This window comes from Perissodus microlepis, chromosome 12 (genome assembly GCF_051167445.1).
Source record: "Perissodus microlepis isolate ML-2025 ecotype Zambia chromosome 12, ASM5116744v1, whole genome shotgun sequence".
NCBI lineage: Eukaryota > Metazoa > Chordata > Actinopteri > Cichliformes > Cichlidae > Perissodus > Perissodus microlepis.
In genome coordinates this window covers 23,136,655-23,160,704 of record NC_140472.1, presented here as the reverse complement: position 1 = coordinate 23,160,704, position 24,050 = coordinate 23,136,655, and the positions used below count along the sequence as shown (strand labels likewise).

The window sequence follows — 24,050 nt, the reverse complement described above, 5'->3', positions numbered from 1 at the left end:
TTAGGGGTCGATTACTTTTTCATGTAAGTTTGGATAGCTTTTTTCCCTTAATAAATGAAATCATCATTTAAAAACTCCATTTCATATGTACTCGGGTTATTTTTTTCTAATATTACAATTCAGACAAATTAAACAAATTAACATTAACAAATTAAAATTAAACCAGGAAGGGAAAAAATACCTTTTTATATTTTTATATATATTTTAAAAATTAGACTGAAAATCAAACTTATTTGGTGAACACCTTCAGGATATTTGTCTTAATTAAGTTTTATTGCTACAAAACACATACGTGTTGCTGTATTGCACAAGTATGAGAGCAAATTTTTACAAAGACAGAGCTCTAGGTATTGGTACTATTTTCTTTGTCAAATCCCAGAGTTTCATTTTGCTCTTTTAAAGATTTTTAGGTTTAGGAAATCTAAATCAAATACCTGCCAGGAAGAACAAAAAGCATCAATTAGGTAAATCAGCAGCACTTAAATCAGTATATGACAACTGGTAATTAATACAAAAAATAAACACTATCATGTAGGTGTAGTTTAAGTAGAAGAAGGAGCTAAAAGCTCTGGTGAATCAATGAATCAACAAAATATTCCATGCTACATCATAATCCCAATGGGAACTCTTGAGGTCTAAAATAAACCGACACTGGCCTTCTCATTCTCCATCGTTCAGCACAGGATTGGTGGATGTCATTGTTTATTATTAGGCCAAATCATTTCCTGCCTTTCTTCAATTCACATTCAAGAGCAAAGGAGGCAGAGAGGAGAAAGAGAGGCAGCATGTGAGATTTTAAAAATGTGTTTGTGCCCAGTGTACATAATGCACAAGCACTTGCATTTGTGAAAGGTTTCAATCGATCGGGCTGATCTTATTAGCCAGCACTCTGACTGGCACATCAAACACAAAAAAAGCCTCTGCAAAAACAATCAGCTTTCACCCAATCGGGTGTGAAAAAACAGCGGAGCACTCCCTCCGCACTGTCCTTTCCACCCTGAGAGGCCCCTGGAAGACTCAAGTTACATCATCACATCCAGAAGGTGAAGGCTCCCAGACACAGGAACAGACACTGTGTAAAACTGCACACACAAACAGTGGTAATTAAGATCAGTAACCATGGGGATGGCAGAATTGAAGAAGCTGTTGGAGTGGATTGATTGTCTGAGCAATCCTAGTATTTGTAACCCTTTGAGGGGGCAGATAAAGCAGGACTGCTCACCTCACCAAGATACAGTAGCAGTCTTGCAATGGCTAAATATAACTTAAAGATGGATGTGACCACCATGACGTTAAAAACTGGTTTGTGAAATCCTGTGTTAAAGCTAAGGTTAGCATTATGACTATTTGGGGGGTTATAACTACCTTGCTTGGTGGAGTACACATTCCTAGGTCAGGGTGTTAATAACTGCACAAGGTGCTCAGTTCAGTAACTTCTGTTAGTTGAAGCCGAGCAAGGTTGGCACCTACCTTTAATGCAAAGCAGTCACAATCTTAATATACATAACATTTTATAACCAATTTAAATACAAGCCATTTTTAACAAATGGTTTCTGAATTATTGCACACAATTTAAACTATAGTAGTTAATAATATTCCCTGCTGCGTAGCCATTTTAAAGCTGTTCTTCTCATGTGGCGTCATGCCATACCGGATGCGACACAACCAATATGGCAGATGCGTTATGAGAAGCTTCCATTAGACGTGAGACAATGGAGGAAAGTGGTTCCTGGATGTTGCTGGCTGCTGCTCATAATTCAGAACTCCATCACCTTGTCTAAACACATCTGGGGGTTAAAAGAAAACCAAGATGGCAGCTGCCAGAATGTGAAAGTCAGGGCTTCAAAATGGGACTTCACAAACCTGTGAGTGACCAGGATTGAACCAGTCTTTCTACGGTTCATGGTAATGCCAGCCAGGTTGTTGCCACAGTAAGTAAACATTAACTACCGAGTAGTAAGAATGGTTGTAAAACATTAAAACAATGAAACCTTCAGTGGACTACAAGAAAAACAATGCACTGGGAATTGCTACCCTGTAAGCACAATTACAACAATTAGTAAGACTAAATTACTGCATTATTGTGTACAATGAAGCCTAAGTAATACTGATTTATCTTAAACATTACAATGAAGAACAAATTCCAACACAGTTTTTATCTACTTAAAGACCTGTCAGGCTTAAAAGTGAGGAATGCCTTGTTTTTTTCATAAACTGGTATTTAATTATTTTAAACTCAGCCAAAAAAATAAAAAATACTGAAGGACTTCTCGTACCTTTGGAATTCCCGGCTGATCGAGCCAGTCAGCATAAATAGCACCGAGGGTGAGGCCTTTTCTGGAACACAATGGCACAAGTGTTACTATTATTCCTATTATTACAGCAATGACTGTTATTGCCCAAGACGCACTGTAAAAACATCGTTCTGGGAAAATACTGTTAGGGTTATGGCAGACTTGAGATTTAGGCCAACACCTTAAACAAAAAGGGGCACACCAACCTTCCTATACATGGGCAAGAAAAGAGGCATGCGCAGACAATGAATTGGAGTTATACATATGGACATGCAAAAAAAAAAAAGAGTCTATGTATATGCATGTCTGAGTAGTTGAAAGGAGGCCAAATTGGATGGTTTGCATGTGGAAATAGTCAAACACCATACAGAGAACACACACAGTGACCGGGCTGACTTGCAAAGACAAATGTGTATGCAAACAAACATCCCACATTCAGCCTGGTGTATTTATGCAAACACTAAAGTATACATCAAGTATACACACAAAGTGCACAAAGAGTCGAAGAGTAACTAAATAGCATGTCCTTCACCCCACTATCAAGAGAAAAAATTCCACTCTTGGCTACTCTGAAGGTTTCAGTGCAGTATAAGTATACAGTAATAGCTTCACTGAAACATTTTTATTTTTTATTTCTGGATAGTATTTTTTCTTTATTAAACACATGCAATTCAGGCTCCCCCACATTTTCCAAACTTATCCCTAAAAGGACATGTTGAGAAAAATAACAGACACAGTATGTAAATAGGTCTATTTTGTAAATCTATTATAATTGTTACCAATGGGTTTAACCTCCTGTAGTGACCATTTAAGGTAATCTTAAACTCAGTTCATCAGGCTCAGTCACCTTAATCTTATTCCAACTTGTAAAAGTCAAAATGTATTCTCAGTGGTTTAAACTCAAAGTTAATGATAGAAAGCTAACATGCTCACAAAAACAATCTGTGGCCTTGAGACAAACTTGAAAACAAGCAACCAACCTAATTCTCAACATTGCTCATGTGACTAAATTGGCTTTTTGTTGCATGGTTGAGGCTGAGCTCCTCGCTACCGCACACTAGCCGAGTTCATGTAGTGCATTTGTAGGCAAATTAAAAGAGTGGTGTATTGGGAAACTACACTTTAAAGCATATTAGAAGAAGCAATACTCCAAATAAAACATCAACTTGCTTAAAAACCAAGGATTAAGAATGTGATGAGTGACTTCATCACAAGCGCATTTAAACTCTTGGCATGACTGAAATTATAGACAGAGTCTAGAGACTTAACATCTGCCACACCAACAGTGAGAACCCACAAAGTCGGATTACATGGGATTATGTCAGCATACTTCTCTTGTGTGGCAAACAAAAGGTTAATACACTTAATATACCACATGACTCATCAAGTGATGCTTAATAATAGGTCTAGTGAGAAATAAGCTTCATCTCTCACGAGAGCATATGAGGCATGTATCTACCCTTTCCGTTCTGTGACGCTAAAATGTAAACTTCACTTTAGTTTCACTAATTAGTCATCCTCTTAGTGACATGTAAGAATTCACAATTAAGTCTATATGTTTTTGGACAATGACATGTTTTGTATTTTGCCTCAGAACACCACCACTGTGGATTTTAAATTTTAAAAAATAGTGCAGAGTTTAATTAAAAGGATTTAGCAAAAATACTGCATTTTGTAAAGTAATGTGAAACACTTAGAAAATGTTAAATGTGAGGACCGTTTTAATATTTGCGGGAAGTCGCCAAATGCTGTTTTTCCTCCCTTGAGATGCTGTGCTAGCCCTTTACTGTGGCCACCGTCAGTTGCTGCTTGTCTGTGCGCCTCTTCGCCTTCAGTTTTGTCTTCAGTAGCTGAAAAGCATGCTCTATTGGGTTGAAACCAGGCAACTGACTTGTCCATTAAAAAATATCCAATTTCTTTGCCTTAATAAACTCTTGTGTTGCTTTTGGAGAATGTTTTGGGGGCATTTTCCATTTGTCCTGTAAAGTTTTTGCAGCATTTGGTTGAAGCTTAGCAGAAAGTATAACCCTGTACACTCCAGAATTCATCCTCCTACTTCTCTCAGCAGCCATCAATAAACACTAGTGACTCAGTTCCACTGGCAGCCATACATGCCTATGCTATAACATTGCTTCCAACATGTTTGACAGATGATGTGATACGCTTTGGATCATAAGCTATTTTTCTTACTTTCTCCATACTTTTTATTTCCCATCATTTTGGTGCAAGTTAATATTGGTTTAATTTGTTCTTTTAGATGTTTTCTGAAAAAGGTCTAGTCGTCAGTGTAACAAGTGGTTTCCATTGTCACCATTGCCACACAAAAGACAACACTAGGTTCAATTCCACCAGGCAGCTAGGACTTTCTATATGGAGTTCACATGTTCTGATGTTTGCATGTTTGCTCTCATTATCTCCCAAAGCATCTTAGATTAATCAGAGATTCTAAATTGGTTGTGGCTTTATGTGTTAGCCCTGCAACAGATCAGTGACCTGTTCAAGATGTACCCTTGGCAGCTGGGCTCCAGCCTCAAGAGATCCTCAACTAGATAAGTCAAAGAAAATGGATCGGTGGTTTTAACAATGATATACCTACTTACTCAAGAGTGTTCTTGACTTGCATAGAAGTTATGAAGGGCTTCTTTTTTTAAACCAAGGAGAGAATGTGCAGTCACTTTAGCTTTCCTACATTGTCTTTGAGGGCTTTGGGTGCTACTGGCCAGTGCAGTGTGATCTTTAACTATCAAAATAACTTATTTTGGCATTTCACCCCAATGATGACCTTCATTTACATCTACAACTCCTTTACCTCACCATGAAAGTTCTAATGAACAGATCCAAATGCAAAGTAAACTTTGATTAAACAAAGTAAAGATTTTTTTATTTGTTTAATTTGTAGAGGAAACTGGGATGTACTGGCCATGAAACTGCTTGTCAGTCAATTAGGTCAATTACTTTTGAATCTCTCAAAATGTTAACACACTTTTTATTATCAAGATGTAGGAAAGGATATCCACTACAAAATATATAATTTATAGAATATGATGCTGGATATTAAACAGAACATAAAGTATTTAAAATGAGCTCAACAACTAAACATCTGCACCGGTATTTTTAAGATATTTAACACTGATAGGGAACTTTTCTGCATAATAATTATTTTGAATTTTGATACTTTACGCAAAATTTGTCCAAAAATACTATTTTATGTGCAATGAGGTGTTTTATTGCTTAGTTTCCTAAAGGAATTGCTTGAAAAATTCCTCCATACAGTATACAGGCAATGCGCATGGTATGTTTTTGATTTCTGTGTGTGCTTGGGGTCAGGGAGTGAGAGGTTTGGGATTGTCTCTGGTTCCCTGCACGCCACTGTTCCAAGGATACATGACCTCACATCACGAAAAGACTGGCCATGACCCAGAGCAGCAACTGTCTATTCTAATCTTAAACCCTTCTATTTCACTGAGCTGTTTACTGAAAGAGGCATCAAATCCAAATATTGACTCTGCCCAACTCCCTCTGTTTAATTCAATCAATCTCTTCTCGTCCAGCAGCAGCACACTCCACATGACAGAGAAGGCAGAAAGAAAACACTGAGAGCCGACAAATAGATGCTCGAGAAAAGAAGAGTAAGAAAAGAAGGGGCTGATAATGTGAATGACAGACAAGGAAAAAAAACGTGTGCCAGCAGGACAAGACACATGAAGAGGTTAATGAGGCAATCGGCAGAAAAAGAAAGTTGAATGATTAAGAGAGTGCAGAGAGAGTGAGAAAGAATTAGAGAGGAGGAGAGCAGGAGGAGCAGTTATCCTTTTACACTTCAGTGAATATGAGAGTGAATGAGACTGTTCACCTAACAGAACTGGTGTTGGATGCTTCAGTTTGCCATATTTCCACAGTGGGACCAAATGCATTTCACATGAAATCAATTAACATATCACATCTGCCACTGAAAGTTTAAAAGCTACATTGAAACGAACAAAAAATAATAATCTTTAACCACATCTCGTATTTCTCTGCAACTAGAAACTATAGTACAAACCAAATTGGTTTTAATGCATCTTTAGATTATTCATGAATTACACTGCAGAGAGTTCTCATAGCAAACAACATACCTTTCCATGTCGGGAAAGCTAATCAGTAACATTTGCAGGAAATCCTGTTTAAAACAGAACAAAAAAAAAAAAAGACAAGCAGAAATGGAGTCGTTTAGGTAGATGTGGGAGGAAGACAAAAAGAAAAGAGAAAGGCATACCTGATCTTAAGTCAAGAGTACAAGGTCAAACAGTGTTTATGTTACTTCCTCTATTTAGTGGGAAGACTCAATCTGCGACTGAAGTAACAGGAGCCAGGTGGAACTCATATGCACACACACACACACACACAGTTCCAGGTGGGATCACTCAGCTTTGTGGCCCCACCAGAATAAACACATGTGCCTCTGTTGATGTACAATCATCAATTTGAGAGAAAGCTATTGTAACAATTTGGCAATCAGGTTTACTTATACAGAGATATAAGTTTCCTAAATTACAGCCTCACCTGGGACAAAATTAGATGGCCGTGGTATTTCTTCACAAATAATAGGAAGAATTCAATAAACTGTTGCTCTCCCACTTGACTGGCCAAGAACCTGAGGAGAAAGTAGCCCTGGACAAAGGGTAAGACATGCAAACAATCAATTATAGACAAACATCTATAGCACCAAACAAGAAAGCTCACAGAAATTAAAAAAAAAAACAAAGAGATACTATAAGTTTATTCGATACTTTGATTGGATCTGGTTCTTTTATTTGTCTTCATTCATTCCCTCCTTTCTTTGTTCATTTCCCACCTTCCTACTACGACATTAGTCTCACCTTGAGGTAGTGGACTTGCATGAAGGGTTTTTCAGGGTTGAGGGCATGCTTAACTGTGGAGGAGCCAGATTCACTGACCTGACCAGTCTTCTCCATGTTAGGTCTGCAGGAGGGCAAACAGAGCAGGGAAGAAAAAATTGCTCACAGAAAGACTGGACAAGTGAAGAGATGGACGTACAGCACACAAAGCGAGATTTTCAGCACACACCATCAGCAGTACTGTGCACAGGTACATGACAAGACTAGAAGGCAAAACAGGAGTGAGATGTTGGAGAACAGGAGCACATTTTTATTTTTATTTTATCTTGCTCTCAAGACATTTTAGTTGCAGGAAAACCACCATTTCAACAGAGCAAGAGTACACTGTCAGCAACACTAAATGGCACCGCTCAGGCCATTTCTCAATGGTGAACACATTGCCAAGTTGCCACACTTTGCCAGAGGCAGGCTGGAAATAAAACTGTGGATTTATAATAGCATACTATAGTGTTTATATGACCTCACAGTGCTGTGCTCTAACTTTTACTGCCCGTGAGTCATGGAGCGAACATATAACACTTGCGCACAAAAAAAGCACCCTTGACTACCAGCACAAAAGAGCCACGCTCTGGGTTTCATTTTCCCCGTCACGAAGATACAAATCATCCCCTCAACCTCCATAAAACACACAAACAAACACGCATAAAACCAATAAAAAACCAGACAAACAAATCCCTGACATGGGATGCTGTGCAATGATAGTTTTAGTTAGCTGGTATTGATCAGGATGAGCAGATTAACTCAGTGTGCCAATAGGAAGGCCTTGAAGGATCACCCTCCTGCCAAGTCGATACAGCAGGCGCCTGGCCCACCAATCAATACACCCTTCATCACTGGCTTGCACTTTTCCACAAGACCGCTTCATGACAGGGCCAGACACACACACGCACACGTACATGGACGATCGGAAAGGCTAAAGGCACAGAGAGTCACATGTGACTGTTTAATTTTTTGACTTGAGCTTAAGCAGGGAGCCACAAGTTGGTCAAATATTTGATTTACACAAGTGTTTGTCCAGGCATGGTGAGCAGAAGAGGGAAGGCAGGATGCAGAAGAGAGGGGGGTAAAGCAGACTAGGGCTGAGGACAAGACAAGGAGGAGGTGTGGGAGAAATCAAGGGCAGAAGATAGACAGGAATGTTTGGTTTGCTTAGTGTACTGAAAGAGAGGAAGTCATCAGCTTCCTGGAATTTCTAAATTCGACTGGTCATTCTTTCAAGCACTTTCATCATGCATCTGAGGGCGTGTTCCCACTTGTGTGGATGTATGCATGTCATATAAATGCTGTGCGAGAGAAATCGCTATGGAAATGACCTGATTTCGGAAAATCCGCCTCAGAAAATCAAACTAATGATGTTGACTCTCCAGAAATAAAGACTTTCATTATTCTCAGTCTGTCAGTGACTGTATATTAATGAATAACACATTTGGATATAACAAATGGGCTACAAGTTAAAACTTAAAATATGCAATATAGTGTTTGTTTAATATGTGGTCCCTTTATATCAACATTTTCCTTTAAACACTGGATCTTTTTAAAACTTGCTCTCTGTCCAGTCACCTGCTCATTTCAGCCTGTGGCTGTCTGTTCCTTGCGATAAGATGAAATGGACTCTTTTTAAGACAGCGGGATGTGCTGTACCCCTGGGAACTTGTGTGTATGTGTTTGTGGGTCTGAGAGGAAAAAGAAGGATTAGGACAAAAGATGAAAACAGTGACAGAACATGTACTGTCTTTCCACGGAAAATGTAACCATTTCTTATGTCAGAGACACTAGCAGCAGACCACAGAGAGACAAAATGTTGATTCATCACTGTCATGTTAAACAAAGGGACTTCAGCCTTCTTTATAAGGGATTTATTGATGTGTGAATCCCTGGGTTTTGCTGCCTGTCTTTGTCAGGGATGATTAACTAAAACTTTAGGAGGAAACGGTGCTTGCTGCCTTCAGCGTCTCGTAATAGCTAAATGTATTTCAGAATAAATGGCGTTCTTATCTGACTTGTAGGGCAGTGAGAGGGGGGGTGTTTGTCTGTGTGTGTGTGCATGCGTAGCCGTGCGTACACCTGGGTGTGTCTGAGATTGAAAGGGAGAGAAAAAGCGAGAGGAAATCAGGAGCTATTACTGACAGAACTTAATGTCAAACGAGAACACACATACACACACGAGAGGTTTATAGCTCCGTGAGCCATATCCTGACAAATTACACTGGGTTGACTGTGGAAACCGGATAAGGTAGAGCAGCGCTCCCAGCAGCCCAGTAAATCAGCAGGGAGAATGGCGTCTGGCCCAGGCTGCCCTAAATATAACTCATCTGAAATGGACTGATAAACACTGGCCACTGGGGCCCCTGCTGGATCATGGGGTGTCAATTGTGACCTACTGAACTTGGAAAGAACAACCTACCATTTAGCCTTTGTGTGTGCATTTGTGTATGGTGAGGACATCTCTTTGTATATATCCCACTGTGGTTTCCTTTCCTTCCCTTCAGCAGATCCTTAGAGAGTCTTCACTGTGTTGTGACACTGAGTTAGTGTTTATGTACATGTGGTTCTAATGCAAATGAAGTTACATGTGGACTTGGGCACAAAGGTTGTGTATTCCACATGAAAAAGTGATCTGTGTCAGGACCTTAAACTTCCCAGGGAGCCAGTTTAAAGAAAACAAAAATCTGTGCCACATGGGACCTTTAAGGGGACATGCAGCAGCATCCTTGAGTTAGTTATCAGTTTTCAAGTTTTCAGGAATTGTTATTCAATTCATACTCTATAAATGGTAAATAGTAAATGGCCTGTATTTGTATAGCGCTTTATTAGTCCCTAAGGACCCCAAAGTGCTTTACACATCCAGTCATCCACCCATTCACACACACATTCACACACTGGTGATGGCAAGCTACATTGTAGCCACAGCCACCCTGGGGCGCACTGACAGAGGCGAGGCTGCCGGACACTGGCGCCACTGGGCCCTCTGACCACCACCAGTAGGCAACGGGTGAAGTGTCTTGCCCAAGGACACAACAACCGAGACTCTCCGAGCCGGGGCTCGAACCGGCAACCTTCCGATTACAAGGCGAACTCCCAACTCTTGAGCCACGATCGCCTCGTAATAATAATGATATATAATAATGATGATGAGTTCAGAGTCATTTTAATGTCCACTGAGAAAACTGATGAAGACTGCAGTGTGGTCAAGGCCTCAAAACCCCCCACAGTTGAGGTTCTGCATCACCTGTATTACCCTCAGGATCAAGAATAAAGATCAAGGTTAATCTCGACTGCTGTGCACTTCATCAGACAACAGTTTTCATATGGAAAACAAAAAACTCAATAACTTTGTTTGTTTAAAAAAACTGTTATAATTAATTTTTATATGGGAAATTTCCCCTGGAAAAATAACTATAATTTAGTAGTAATTATAGGTGAAACTAGAAGAGCTGCTCCACGTCAACTGTAATAACTGAGTCATTAGTCATTTACTGTCGTAAAACTTTATTTTTCCATCGACGCATACTGTATGCCGAATTCCATTCTTCACTATGGTGTCACGTCAAATGTCCACAGCTTTATCTGACTTGCTGGGCACTAAAAGGCACTCAACATTACAAATCAGTTAACTCAAACTACACGAACAATGACTGCATTTACCTCATAACTGGCAGCGAATGTCTTAGCTCTTCCCTGGAAGCTGATAAAGAGTTTTTATATAGGAAGGACTCAGAAGATAAAATGTTATAACGAAATGCGTAGATGCACTATAATTACAACGGGCTCTGCTGAAAGTAAACAAACAATAATTAGCTTTGCTAAAATGTACATGCTGACAGAAGTAAAGGAACACAAACAGGAGCACATTTGCAGAGTAACAGCCGCATTATAGAAGTACATATACACAGACTAAATGTGTTCAATCATTAAGATCATTAAGCCTGTGAGCAGGGTTCATTTATGCCCCAACTTGCTTTGGCAATCCTATTGGAGTTATTTGCCACTTTGACAATAACGTGTTTTTCACTACAAATGCAACACACCATGTTTCCATGTAGCAGTCAGTCAAAACATGCAGCCAGGCTTGCAAGTGTGCATGTGTGTGTGCACATACTGTATAAAGTTTGATGTTGTTGATGTAACCCCATCAGGTGACGAGAAACCTAAGCCTGATCCTCTCTAACAACCCATGTGTCTGTCTTGTGGAAGAACACTCTGACCGACACCACTCTCCAATGTATATTTAACCCTTTCCCGCACTGCCAGCTTCTTATTTTAAGGTACATTGTAATTCACAGCCATGGCTCCTTCCATGTTGAAGCCTACCACAAATAAAGACGTTATCAGACAGCAGTCTTAAAGATCTGGAACAATTTAAATCATAAAAGTTTTAAAAACAAAGGTAAATTCACCAATAAAGAACATCACTAACACCACATGAAGTATTTGAAGCAGGCTGAATTTCACTGTTAAAGTGAATGTGAATATCCATAAATATCACAAGTGTAACCACCAGTGATTTAATGTCTAATGAGAGCTGCAATATGCACAGAGAAATCACCAGCATTTTCATTAGCTAAAGGGTTAAGCCCTTGTTGGGGTTTACAGCTATAATCCCCCGATGACACTCTGCTTCCACCCTGGATGAAATAAAGCAGGGTGTGGGTCCCACACTGTCCGTCTGTCTGAATTTATGTGTTTGCGCACACTTGCCTTCCTCGTGATGTGAGCTTTTCTAAGACATGACGGTACAGCACACCTGGATATACTTTATTGCCACACCTGTACCCCTGGAATGCCTAGACTCTACGTTCATGTGTGCGTCTGCATGTGCAGACACTAAGAAAAATCTAGGCACAGTCTGGCCTGAAAATAGAAGATAACATTCACTGTAAAGAATCTGTTCATTGCAAAAAAAATTTATCTCATTGTATATGGATTTTTTATTTTAGCAAACTGTTTAGGGTCAACATAATCATAACATGATGCAAAAATTGGTGGTAACTGAATCAATAAAACAAATTAAAAACCTAATTTTGCCAATGAACATTAACTTCATTTTGAGCATCATCAGTGGTGATAAGAGCTGGTGTCTTAGACTATGGCCAGACACCAAACAGCAGTTTGTTTGAAGATTCCACAGATTCCAAGTCTGAAGGCATCACATCATGTTAGAAGTGGACTATGCACAATTAATTGAATTCAGGTAAGGGCTTTGATTCTTGCCATGATGCTGTTTAGTTACCCTCCAAAAACGTGTTTCTGTATAAAGACACACACCTGAGGATCTGAAGTTCCTCTTTTGAGTTTTGCAACTCATCGGAAAGTCTTCTCCACCTCAGAAGTGCCTTCAGGTCAAACTGCGCGGTTTTCTCCTCTAAAGAGAGCTGGAGGGAGACACACGTGGACAAAAGTCAATGCAAAATTGCCAGTTGAAAATCCAATCCAATCCAATTTGATTTATAAAGCACTTTAAAATACCCAGCACAGGAACAAAGTGCTGTACAGAAAATAAGTTAAAACAATAGAATAACAGAAAACAGCAAAATAAATAAATAAAACACATAAAACAAAATTAAAACAGCCCTATATTAAAACAAAAACAAGATAAAACAGCATCGAAAAGAGCTAAATATGGTGAATTCTGCAAAAACATAAAGACACTGCGATAGAAGCGCTCTCTGTTATTCAGTTTGGCAACACTTGGAAGCAGATGTGATTAAATCCTTTCAGCAGAGTAAAGTTCATATCATAAAGGTGTTTAGATTTAACATCACAGACAAAAGAAAAGCACTTGTGTAACTCTAGATGGTGTGGGAATACAAGTGGGAGGATTAGGTCTGTAGCCCCATCAACTACAAGATTAGAGCTGAAGTCAGTGTTGCAAACATTAATGCTACACCCACTTCTTTTATCTATTTAGTCTCTTATATTTTTTGCAGGGATCCTTAATTAACCATCTGGCTGTAGAAGGACCTTTGGGAAAATGTGACGTTAACATTTTTTTGGAAAACAATCTTTAGAAAAAATTTTACTAATGAATCAACTATGCGACTGATGTGGTTTTACACCTAAAGAGGTATGGTCTATTGATTAATGTTGTGATTGGTTGAGAAAACTTTGTTTGTTTGTGATTTTTCAAATTTATTTCCTGTTTTTGCTTTTTTGTATTCCAATATTCTCTAGTTGCCTTTAAAAAAAAAGTTTAACCTATGTTTTTGTCACAGTGATGTTTGAACAGACGAAAGGTTGGAATACTGACCCGCATTTTATTTATTTAATGAATTTTGCTATATGATATTTTAGCAGTATTTGTTTTTAATGACTCAAATTATTTACATATAAATCATTTCTAATGAGAGAAGATTATCTTCTCAGAGGCACCCGCTTGCCTTTATTCTCACTGGCCACTTCATTAGGTACACCTTGCTAGTACCAGCTTGGCCCTCCTTTTGCCTTCACAGTTGTTTTGGTTCTTCGTGGCATAAATTCAACAAGGTGCTGAAAGCATTTATGTGAGATTTTGGTTCATATTGACAGAATAGCAGGCATGGACAGGTATGATATGGTCAGCTCGGGTGATACTAAGGGGTCCAAAAAGTGCAAAGGAAATCTTGACCACACCAGGACCAGCAGCGTGAACCACAGATACAAGAAAAGATCTTTGCGCTCATGTTGTTTGCACCAAAGTTTCACCCTATTATCAGAATTTTTGCAGCAAAATTAAGAATCATCAGACAAGCAATGTTTTTTCCAACCTTCTATTGTCTAATTTTGATGATTTTTTTGGGAATTTTAGTATCTTACTCGTAGCTGACAGGAATGTCACCTAGCATTGACGTCTGCTGCTGTGATCCTCGTAGCTACTGTTTTTTTTTAATTATTTAAGTTGTTGTTAAGGCATTGTTCCCTTCCCATCAGCTCAAGTGATCTGGCCATTCTTCTCTGTCCTTTGGCTCACTGGTTATTTTCTGTTTTTTGAACCATTCTCTGTAAGCCCTAGGAATGGTTTTGTGGGAAATTCCCAGTAGAGTTCCTCAGCAGTTTCTAAAATACACAGACCAACCCCTCTGCTGCCAACAACCACGCCACATCCAAAGGCACTTAAATCACTTTTCTTCCTTACTGTGCTGCTCAGTTTGAACTTTTACGTTTATATGCTTTAATATTTGCATTAACCAGCAGCTGTACAGGTGTAGCTAATGTGGTGGCCGGTGATTGTATGTTACTGTCATACAGTGGTTAATATGGAAAACACATTATCTTATACTTGTTGTGCTTGGGCCCAGATAATGTCTTCAAGACAGGTGGCAAAGCCTTCGCTAATCCATTCTTCAGTCCAGTCTCTTGCTCCGATAACCAGGCCAAACCAGGAGTGGGAAATCTCGTGGCAAATCCTGGATCCACACAGAGACAGACTTTCTTCGGAACCTGGACTCCCAGCAGACAACACACTCTGGGACAGGAAAATTATATGGGGGCTGAGGAAGACAAAAGTAATGACACAATAATAGCATGTTTGAAAAAAAAGCACATTCTAAAGGCAAGAAAGGAGTGTGAGGCACAAATCACAGATACATATTAGGCAATGTTTTGATGAAAATATTGTAATCTAGGAGGTTCACAGAGTGAAAGATGAGAAAATATGTTGCAGACATCAGAATTAACAGTCAAGAAAAAATTAAACTAACAGAGACACAGAGATCTAGTGTTCTTCTGTGCAGAAAGATCAAGATGCTGACGTAATGCTCCACACCTAGGATTATAGAAAATTTGGCCTTAACCTGTCATGAAACACAACCCCGCATATTTTCTAGTGAACAAACTGCCCATCCTTTTCTCAATTTCTTCATTATGTTTAGAGAAGGGCAACTTACTCATGCAGAAGGCTTGCCAAACCTAAATGCCACAATTTCCCAGGACTGGACTTGTTAAACAACAGTGGGTAAAATGATTTGAATTAAAAGTGAATTACGCAAGTTCAGTAGGTTTTTTCCAACATTTACAGATTTATAATGCCAGAGTGACTTTTGAAAACGAAATAAATATTATAAGTATTTAAAACACTTCAGATCGTGTATTTGAAGCATATGCAAACACTGAAAGTGATATTTACCTAGGTGCACCCTCGATATGAATGTAAAAGTAGTATATGCAAAACATTCAGACAGTAACTACTCAAACAAACAAGTGCTTTTAGTGATGCCAAAGATAAGAAGCCTTTTCTGCTTGTACAAAGGGATAAAACAGCAAGATTTTTTTGCCCAAATTAAAAGATAATATTTTCCCTTTGTGCCATTCTTTGATAACAGATTTTAAAGTCTAAATTAAGACTAATTATCTTGTTATACAAGCCCTTACTTCTTAATTAAGTAAATACACTTTAGTTTTAATGACGTTTGGAAAGAAATTATTTTTTTTAAGGCGACATTTTGACACAATTATGACACAGCAGAGAATAATGACTGTTGCATGTATCTTTTAAAGTTTTTCTTTACATATTGCCTACTTTTTCACCCATTTTTAGCTCGTCCTTTTACCTGCCCATTTTTATAGGAATGTTTTGTTTGTTAAGCCACTTAACACTGACCCATGAATCAGTCAAACAGAAAAAAGCACCTAATTCAAGGGATGAACCAATGTTGTGTCTACACATGACAAACAACTTAGCAAAGAACCAATTAACATAGACTAAATTATACCTTTAGGCACTTTGTTACTAGGAGCATGTCATAAAACACATTCTTTCCTCCACTTTCTTTAATTGCATCTATTAAAATGCCAAAGAAGCCAAAATAGTATTTTTGCACCAACAAGATATTCACAGCGCTGCACTTGTTCCACACTTTGTCACCTTACAGCCTTATTTTAAAATGTATTAAATGAATTTTTCACCTCAAAATTCTGCACACAATACCCCATAAAGTGAAAACATTTGCTTGAAATTCTTGGAAATGTATTAAAAATTAAAAAAAAACCAAAATATAACATATATATAAATACTCAGAGCCTTTGTTCAGTACAATATAGAAGTGCACTTGGCAGCAATTACAGCCTTAAGTCTTTTTGAGTATAGTGCTATAATTTGGTGCAACTATTTTTGGGCAGTTTCTCCCATTCTTGTTTGCAGAACCTTTCAAGGTACATCAGGTTGGATGGGGACCATCAGTGCACAGCCATCAGATCTCTTCAAAGATATTCAATCACTTGTGAACTGGATGCTGTACATGTCACCCAAGAACATCCACCTTCACCACAGTCTAAGGTCCAAAGGATTCTGGAGCAGGTTATCATCAAGGATGTCTCTACAATGCTGCATTCCCCTTTCCCTCAATCCTGACTAGTCTCCCACTTCCTGCTGCCAAAAATCATCCCCACAGCATGATGCTGCTACCACCATGCTTCAGTGTAGGAATACTATTGGAAAGGTGATGAGCAGTGCCTAGTTTCCTCCAGACATGAGACTTGGTTGGCATTCAGACCAAAGAGTTCAATCTTTGTTTCATCAGAGCAGAGCCCTTCGGGTGCCTTTTGTCAGACTCCAGGCAGGCTGTCATTTACCATTTACTGAGGAATGGACACTTTACCAAACAGGCCAGATTGGTGAAGTACTTCAGAAATTGTTGTCCTTCCTGAAGGTTCTCCTCTCTCCACAGAGCAATGCTGTACCTCTGTCAGCATGACCATTGGGTTCTTGGTCACGTCCCTGACTAAGGCCCTTCTAGTTTGGTCACTCAGATGGACCAGGCAGCCAGCTCTGGGTAGAGACCTGGTGGTTCCAAACTTCTTCCATTTACAGATGGAGGCCACTGTGCTCATTGGGACCTTCAGGGTTGATCATTAATGATTATTCTGTAACCTTCCCTGTGCCTCAGTATAATACTGTCTCAGAGGTCTACAGACAATGTCAAATATGGGCCCTTATATGGAAAGGTGTGTGCCTTTCCATATAAGGTCTAATCAACTGAATTTACCACAGATGGACTCCAATCAAGTTGTAGAAACATTTGACAGAAGATTAGTGGAAATAGGATGCATCTGAGCTCAGTTTTAAGTATTGTGGCAAAGACTGTGAATACTTACGTACCTTTATTTTTAATAAATTTGTAAGACATTCAAGTAAACTTTGTTCACGTTGTCATTGTGTGCAGAATTTTTAGGTGAAAAATGTATTTATTATGTTTTGGAATAAGGCTGAAACATAACAAAATGTGGAACAAGTGAAGTTTTGTGAATATTTTCTGATTACATGTTATTAAGAAACAGGAAAAAAAGAAGCAAATGTAGTCCCACCAAATATTGACTTTCAGGCTTATCAGAGTTTTATAAACTCTGTACACGTCAATAAATTGCAGCACCTATTTTGCATTTTCCTAGCAATATAAAAAGAAATGTAGGGTGGTTCAAGACTTTTGCACATTCTTTTATAGTATCTGTACTTGATTGAAAATCTAACTTTTCATCATGGACAGATAAAAAGTAAAACTTTAATTTGCTGTTTAAAAAGAATATTTCAGTCGGGGGGGGCGGGAGTAATACTATCACCAAGCTAGTCCTTGCTATTACAGGTTCAGCAACATCCATATCAAGCTTGGTATCACAGGAATAAATAAGTGATTTTGCACTAGTAGAGCAGGACCAATCACAGGGCTCTATCAAAGCCAAGGTCATGGCTGAAGACTTTTTTGGAGCATTCTTTACTTCATTCTTATGTAACAGGCTGTTGATGCCCCGAGGGGCTTAGGGCTGACTGTGCGTGAGAGGCAGGCTATTCTTCTTCAGAAGAATGAGAGAGGGGTCACAGAGGTGCGAATGAATGGCCTCCCTCTCTCCTGGCTCATACAACAACACCGGACTGTCTAGAGTTCCTTTCACACTCGCTAGATCTTAAGCGTCCCAACCACCATTGACCTGACACCGGTGGGAGAATTTATGGCAAACTGCAGGTCCTAGTGAAAAGCACTTTTCAAAAGGCCACACCACCCCACTCATGTGACAAATATGTTAAAGATGCTGTAATGTGTGGCTTAGTAGACCACACATTATAGCATTTGCCCCATGCAGAGTGGTCTTACTTTCAACTTCTGAGACACAACAGCAGCAACTGCTTGACCTGTTGGGTCGACAGTAAGACTAAGACTCCATATTGCTGCTATTGATGAAATACAGTAAGCTGTAAAATGAGATGCTCTCATCAAGGAAAGATTACAATCTTAAACCACCAGATGACAGAGGAGTTATTTTTTCTTTGCCATAACCTAATTATGGTGACAAGCTAAGTCAATTATAAAGGAAAACAGTGAGTAAAGACATAGCTTAGGCCGGGTCTGCCACACAGCCTGTTTTAGAGGAAAACAAAATCAGATATCTGAACAGCACAACTACTCTTTATTTCCCAGGGGATTGTTACATCAGACAGAAAGCAGGCCCTCCCCTTCAGTTATTTAGGAACATGTCAACATCATACAATGGGGTCTTATGAGCATCATTTCCGAGACAGCATCTCAAATCTAATTCCATGTTATTCCTGATTACACAAACAAAGGCTCTCACTGGAGCAGGAGATGCTAACATTAGCATATGAGTTTCTTTGTAGCTTAATCTTATTCCCCCACAATTGGATAAGCACGCCTTTGTTGTCAGTTACAGCACCGTGTTTGTGTGTGAGTGAGTGAGTGAGTGAGTGTGAAACACAAAGACAGCCTTTCAGAGACGGCGCTTGCACATGTTCCTCTGAGGGAGACGGAATCCATCACTACAGTGACAAATAGTGTCACCCCACCATGGTGGTGATGAGCAACAACAGCATCTTTCACGTTCACTGATACACTGACTGACATTAGTTGACATCGGGGACCTGTCATGAATACATGCATGGTAAGACCTCCATACAGATTCATGTATATGTACTACCTGCACATGTGTATGCATCTTTTAAGCCCACAAAACATCTGAGTCTAGGGTCTGCTGCAGGGATGAATGGCTGTACCTGATATGTATTGTACATTTTCAGCGCTGTTTAGAAACAAAGCCTCACAATAATTTGTAAGTAAACTGCTTTAATTGCACATTATGTTTAAAAAGAAGCTATTCATTGAAACTGTTGATTTCACTAACAACTGCAATCAATCACAAAACACAGAGTGATAATACTGCAAGACTACAGAAAATTACAAATATTACTAGAAATTCAAATGACAAACTGTCATTTATCAGCTTATGCACAACAGAACTACCACAAGAGCAAACTATTCAAACCTTCTGTTTGAATAGCAGCCAGTCGGAAGAAAGTTGGCTTAAAAAGAGGATAGCTTTAAAGGGAAAGGAGCAGAAATGTCCTGTTTCAGACACTGCATGAATTCAGGGGCTGGACAAAGGCCTAGTACATAATGAGGAACGAATGTTTGGACCTTGAACCATACAGTCCAGAAATAAAATCATGGAACTAGAAATAAGCATAACAGGTCTCCCTGATGTTTTGAGGGCAATGAGAAGGACAAAGTTACAATTTTTTGTAAACTTGATCTTATTAAGAAATTATATTCATAAAAAGAGACTGGCAGACTTAAAAGCCAAACTTTCAGCCTTTTCTTGAAGAACTGCATCAAAATGGATAACCCTGAAGGTCACCTGGCAACGCTTATAACATGTTTCAAGGTCTTGTCTTTGGTGGAAGAGTTTGAGCTCAAAACTGGCCCAGGCCGTTTGTTGTTTTCATGCCCTACCTTTTTGTATATCTATCAATTTGACGAAAGAATTTTAAAGATTTACACAAAAACAACCAAAAACTAACTACATTCCCGTGAAAAAGAAACACCCCATCATTCAGGAGCTTGTATAACCATCAGTAACGAAAAAGAATAAAGCCTGTATGACTTTAACAGTCTATCACATCATTGCAAAGGAATTTCGTCCCACTCTTCTTTACAAGATTGCATCAATTCATTGAGGTTTGTGCACAGCTTTCTACTGTCCCACCAAAGCAGTTTAATCAGTTTGAGATTTGGACTTTGACTGGACCATTGTAACAAATGGCTAGGCTCAGTGTCACTACTGGTAGTACGAGGTGATTCCTGGACCCTACAGAGGCTGCACAGGTAGTCCAACTCCAGGACAGCACATCAATATGTGCTATTGTCAAAAGGTTAAGTGTGTCTCCCAACAAAATATCAAGAACATGAAGAATATTGAAGGCAACAGGCAATTACTCTAAGAGAGCTGGACAGGGCCATAGAAGGTCCTTAACCTATCAGTAGGACTGTGTTGGGAGACACACTTAACCTTCTGTGCGAGAAGGAACAGGATGAGCATTACCAGAGTCCTACAAAACAGCCTTCAGCAGACCACTGGTATGAATATCTCTGACCAAACAATCAGAAACCGACTTCATGAGTGTGGCCTGAGGGCGCGGCATGTTTTAGTGGGCCTTGCGCTCACTGCCAAGTACCATGGAGCCCGATTGGTGCGTTTCACAGATGAGAGCAGGTTCACCTTTAGCACATGTTGCAAATGTGAAAGAGTCTGAAGAAGTCGTGGAGAACATTGTGCTGCCTTTAACATCTTTCATCATGATCAATTTTGGTCAGTGGTGTTCTGGGAACCCATATCCATGCAGGGACCCACAAACCTCCCCAGGCTAGGTATCAGGACAACAACACAACAACGCCCGACCTCATGTGGCGAGATTATGCAGGCATCCTGGAGGATGAAGGAATTGGTACCATTAGCTGGCCCCTAACACTTGTCTGACCTAATTCCAATAGAACACCACTGGGACATTATGGAGCTCAGTGATGCCCAGGTGTAGATAAGGGAGGGCAACCCCCAGGACACCATGCGTTGTCTCATTCACTTTGATTTTCCAGATGTCTTTGAATTCAACCCTGTGTAGGTTGATCATTTCTATTGTCATTAAACAATGTGGCATCCTATTGTTCCTAACACACTATCCAGTCCATGTCAGTATAGATATCCAGTGTGATCTTTTTCCTTACATGTTTTCTACGTGTTCCTTTTATTATTTTTCACTTTTTCAAAACAAATCCAAAATGTCACCCCTCCATAACAGTGTTAGATAGCTGGCATGAGATGTTTGTGTTGTTATGTTTGGTAACATGGCCACACATGTCCATGTTGACCTGCTCTGTCCAAAAAACATTACTTCAGTCATAAGGTTTGTTCAGATGCATCTTTGCAAATCCATGCCATGCTTCCATATTCTTTTTTGAGAGGTTTTAACCGGGCAACCCTTTCATACAAGGCGTACTTGTATGTCATAACTTTAACATTTAACATGCTAACTGAGGACTGTAGAGTCTGAGCTCTGAGAGTAGCTCTTGGCTTATTTACTATGTCAGTATTGCACAGCCTGACTTTGTGATGAATTTGCAGGGTTGTCCACTCCTGGGAAGATTGTGACACTGTGTTAACAGACTCCTTAATGCTCCAGACCAGCAAACTGCCAAAATGTCTGCTTTTATAGAGGTGCTTACACTTGTTGATGATCAATTAAGATTACCAACACCTCCCTGCTCCTAATTCTCCAAAGTCCTATGATAGTAGGGTTAGTTTTTCATACGAGTGCATAGTGTCCTATGAAAATGTTCTTTTTGTTGTATGCAAATTTGTCCTAAACTAACTCTACCTGATATATGCTCTCTATTGCTGTGTTAAGTGTTTTTTATGTTTCTTTTATTATCGACAATTCAAAAAAAGTTTGAAAAAGAAAAAAAAAGAGAAGAAACATATCTAGTACATCACCACTTAGACATATCTGAAGAAACACATTTGTAGTCACATTTCAAACCGACCTCTAAATTAGATTTTAATCCAATTTTCCAAAAAATCCACTTAATGCTGTTTTTTTCCTGTTCAGGCTTTCTAAAATTAACTTGGGTACAACCTGGATATGCCAAATAAAACAGATTGGGACTTCTAAATAAAGGGCTTAGTTACTTGGCTGCATGTGACATCTTACATTTTGGAACGTTAGCATTCATTTCCTTTACGCATAACGCGGCCTCTCAGTGTCAGTTGAATGTACTAATTCAATCACCTCATGAATAATGAATCTTTCTCAGATTTAGCCATATGTCACTTGAGGCACCTCTTCTCCTGTGCCTCCCTGTAAGATTTACAGTGGCCAACTGCAACAAACCAGATACGTGAATAAAAATACACCTGCACCAGCATTTCAAGGACTAAAAATGTTGGTAAACAAGCAGCTGGCTTTGGGCTGTATTTTCTCCGTGTGCATGTGTTTTCGTGTGTGTGTGTGTGTGTGTTCATGTAGTGTCTGAAGCACATAAAAGGAAGGAAGAGGAAATTAGTTTACCTGGACTACATCTATACCTGCATTTCTCATCTTGTGTCATTTCCACTTCCACTATCATTTTCACCTAAAATGATAAAACACAAAAGACTTTGAGTCTAATAACTGAAAAAAGTGGTGTGAAAATATAAAATGTCCTCTGTGAACATTAATGGGTTAATGTTTGATGATGGAAGGTTTGATTGGGCCTTGGATATCTTTATGTAAATTAATTCATACTTGTTGCCCCCGTTTTGTGTCTGCTTTTGATGTCAGTGATCTTCATTTGTTTTTTAATTGACTGCTAGCTGTACAACACATTGCCCTTTGGGTGTAATAAGGCTTAACTCTACTCACTGGTCTTCCCTTTTTAATCATGTTCATTAAAGGCATGGAGTTATACTTTCTGACATTTAATTAGATTTGAAATATAACTTTTCTTTGCTGATAATTATACGAGACAATACGCAAGGGCTTCCAAACGATGTAATTAATTAATTTCCAGAGGTTGTTAAACAAATATGATCATGATGTGAGGCTATCTGCACATAAAATAACAGACATGACCTTTGCTGACCTTTCTGATGGCAGTACCCTACTGGGTCCTTGACACAGAATTCAAGGCTGGTTAAAGCCATCCTGTGCTTTCTCACATGACAACCTTGTGACTCTGAGTCACCCAGGGTTACTTGGCCCTGAGTTTCAGAGGTGTGAGCCAGGGCAAGTCTTCAATTTGGTGAGACACAGATTGCAATAGTGTTTTGCTACTCCATCTCTCCATCCATTATTCATCCCTTCATTTCTCCATCCCCTGTTCCTGGCTGTAGGCCGTTTTTTACCCCAGCGGGACACTTCCATGCATAATGCAGCAAGGGCCCTATCATAGTTCTATAATTGACAACCCCAGTCCAGCTCAGCCCATAGCTGGGACACCAGTATAACAGCCCCATGAGACACAACGATGTGGAAAAAAGATGATGAGAACAGAGTGTTGATCCTGCATGTGTGAATGAAAGACTGTAGACACAGAGATTGAAAAGAATTTGTGAAAACAGGGGTAAAAAAAGAAGGTTAAATGAAAAAATTATCTGATAGATATTTATTGAAATATTGAAACCCTGTTGTTTGTCACAGTATCCTCTCCATGATAACTATTAAGCTGCTCAATCTCCGTAGCACAGATGATGTTACAGTGTTTCACACTTTGTGCACATATTGAAACAAACACTAAGACATGCTATCAGACCTGTGAGACCTGTGAAAAACACACATATAAGACAAATTACAGCTTGTCCAAGCAAAGGTTGCAGGGCTGTGCTTCCTAATGTCAGCTTATGGGAATAAGCTTTGTCTCTTTTCCCTTCGTCTCGGACAGTTTGTGGGTTATTTCAGACACAGGGGCATATTTGACGAAACTCCTACCACCCTCTGTTCTTTTTTAACAAGTCTGACTTCAAATGTCTGGCATTCTAGGCTGGCTGCAGATCAGCTCACTGCTCCCAGACGGGGCCCCACAGGGCCAGGCCAAATGCCACTCCATGTAGGGCCTGATCACATGAACAA

General features: G+C 39.4%; 1 protein-coding gene and 1 pseudogene across 1 annotated transcript in view; both read right to left on the bottom strand.

Annotated features, from left to right (window-relative positions):
- The window catches only part of aopep (aminopeptidase O (putative)), an 87,225-nt gene that overhangs the window by 40,481 nt on the left and 22,694 nt on the right, over positions 1-24,050 (bottom strand). Inside the window, exons 7-12 of the mRNA XM_084946506.1 lie at positions 14,448-14,658; positions 12,458-12,564; positions 7,154-7,256; positions 6,837-6,944; positions 6,410-6,453; positions 2,277-2,337 (exon numbers count right to left, since the gene is read on the bottom strand). Of these exons, the coding sequence (XP_084802632.1) occupies positions 2,277-2,337; positions 6,410-6,453; positions 6,837-6,944; positions 7,154-7,256; positions 12,458-12,564; positions 14,448-14,658 (634 nt within the window). The remainder of the gene's footprint in view (positions 1-2,276; positions 2,338-6,409; positions 6,454-6,836; positions 6,945-7,153; positions 7,257-12,457; positions 12,565-14,447; positions 14,659-24,050) is intronic.
- LOC146376311 (uncharacterized) lies at positions 16,428-20,747 on the bottom strand (annotated as a pseudogene).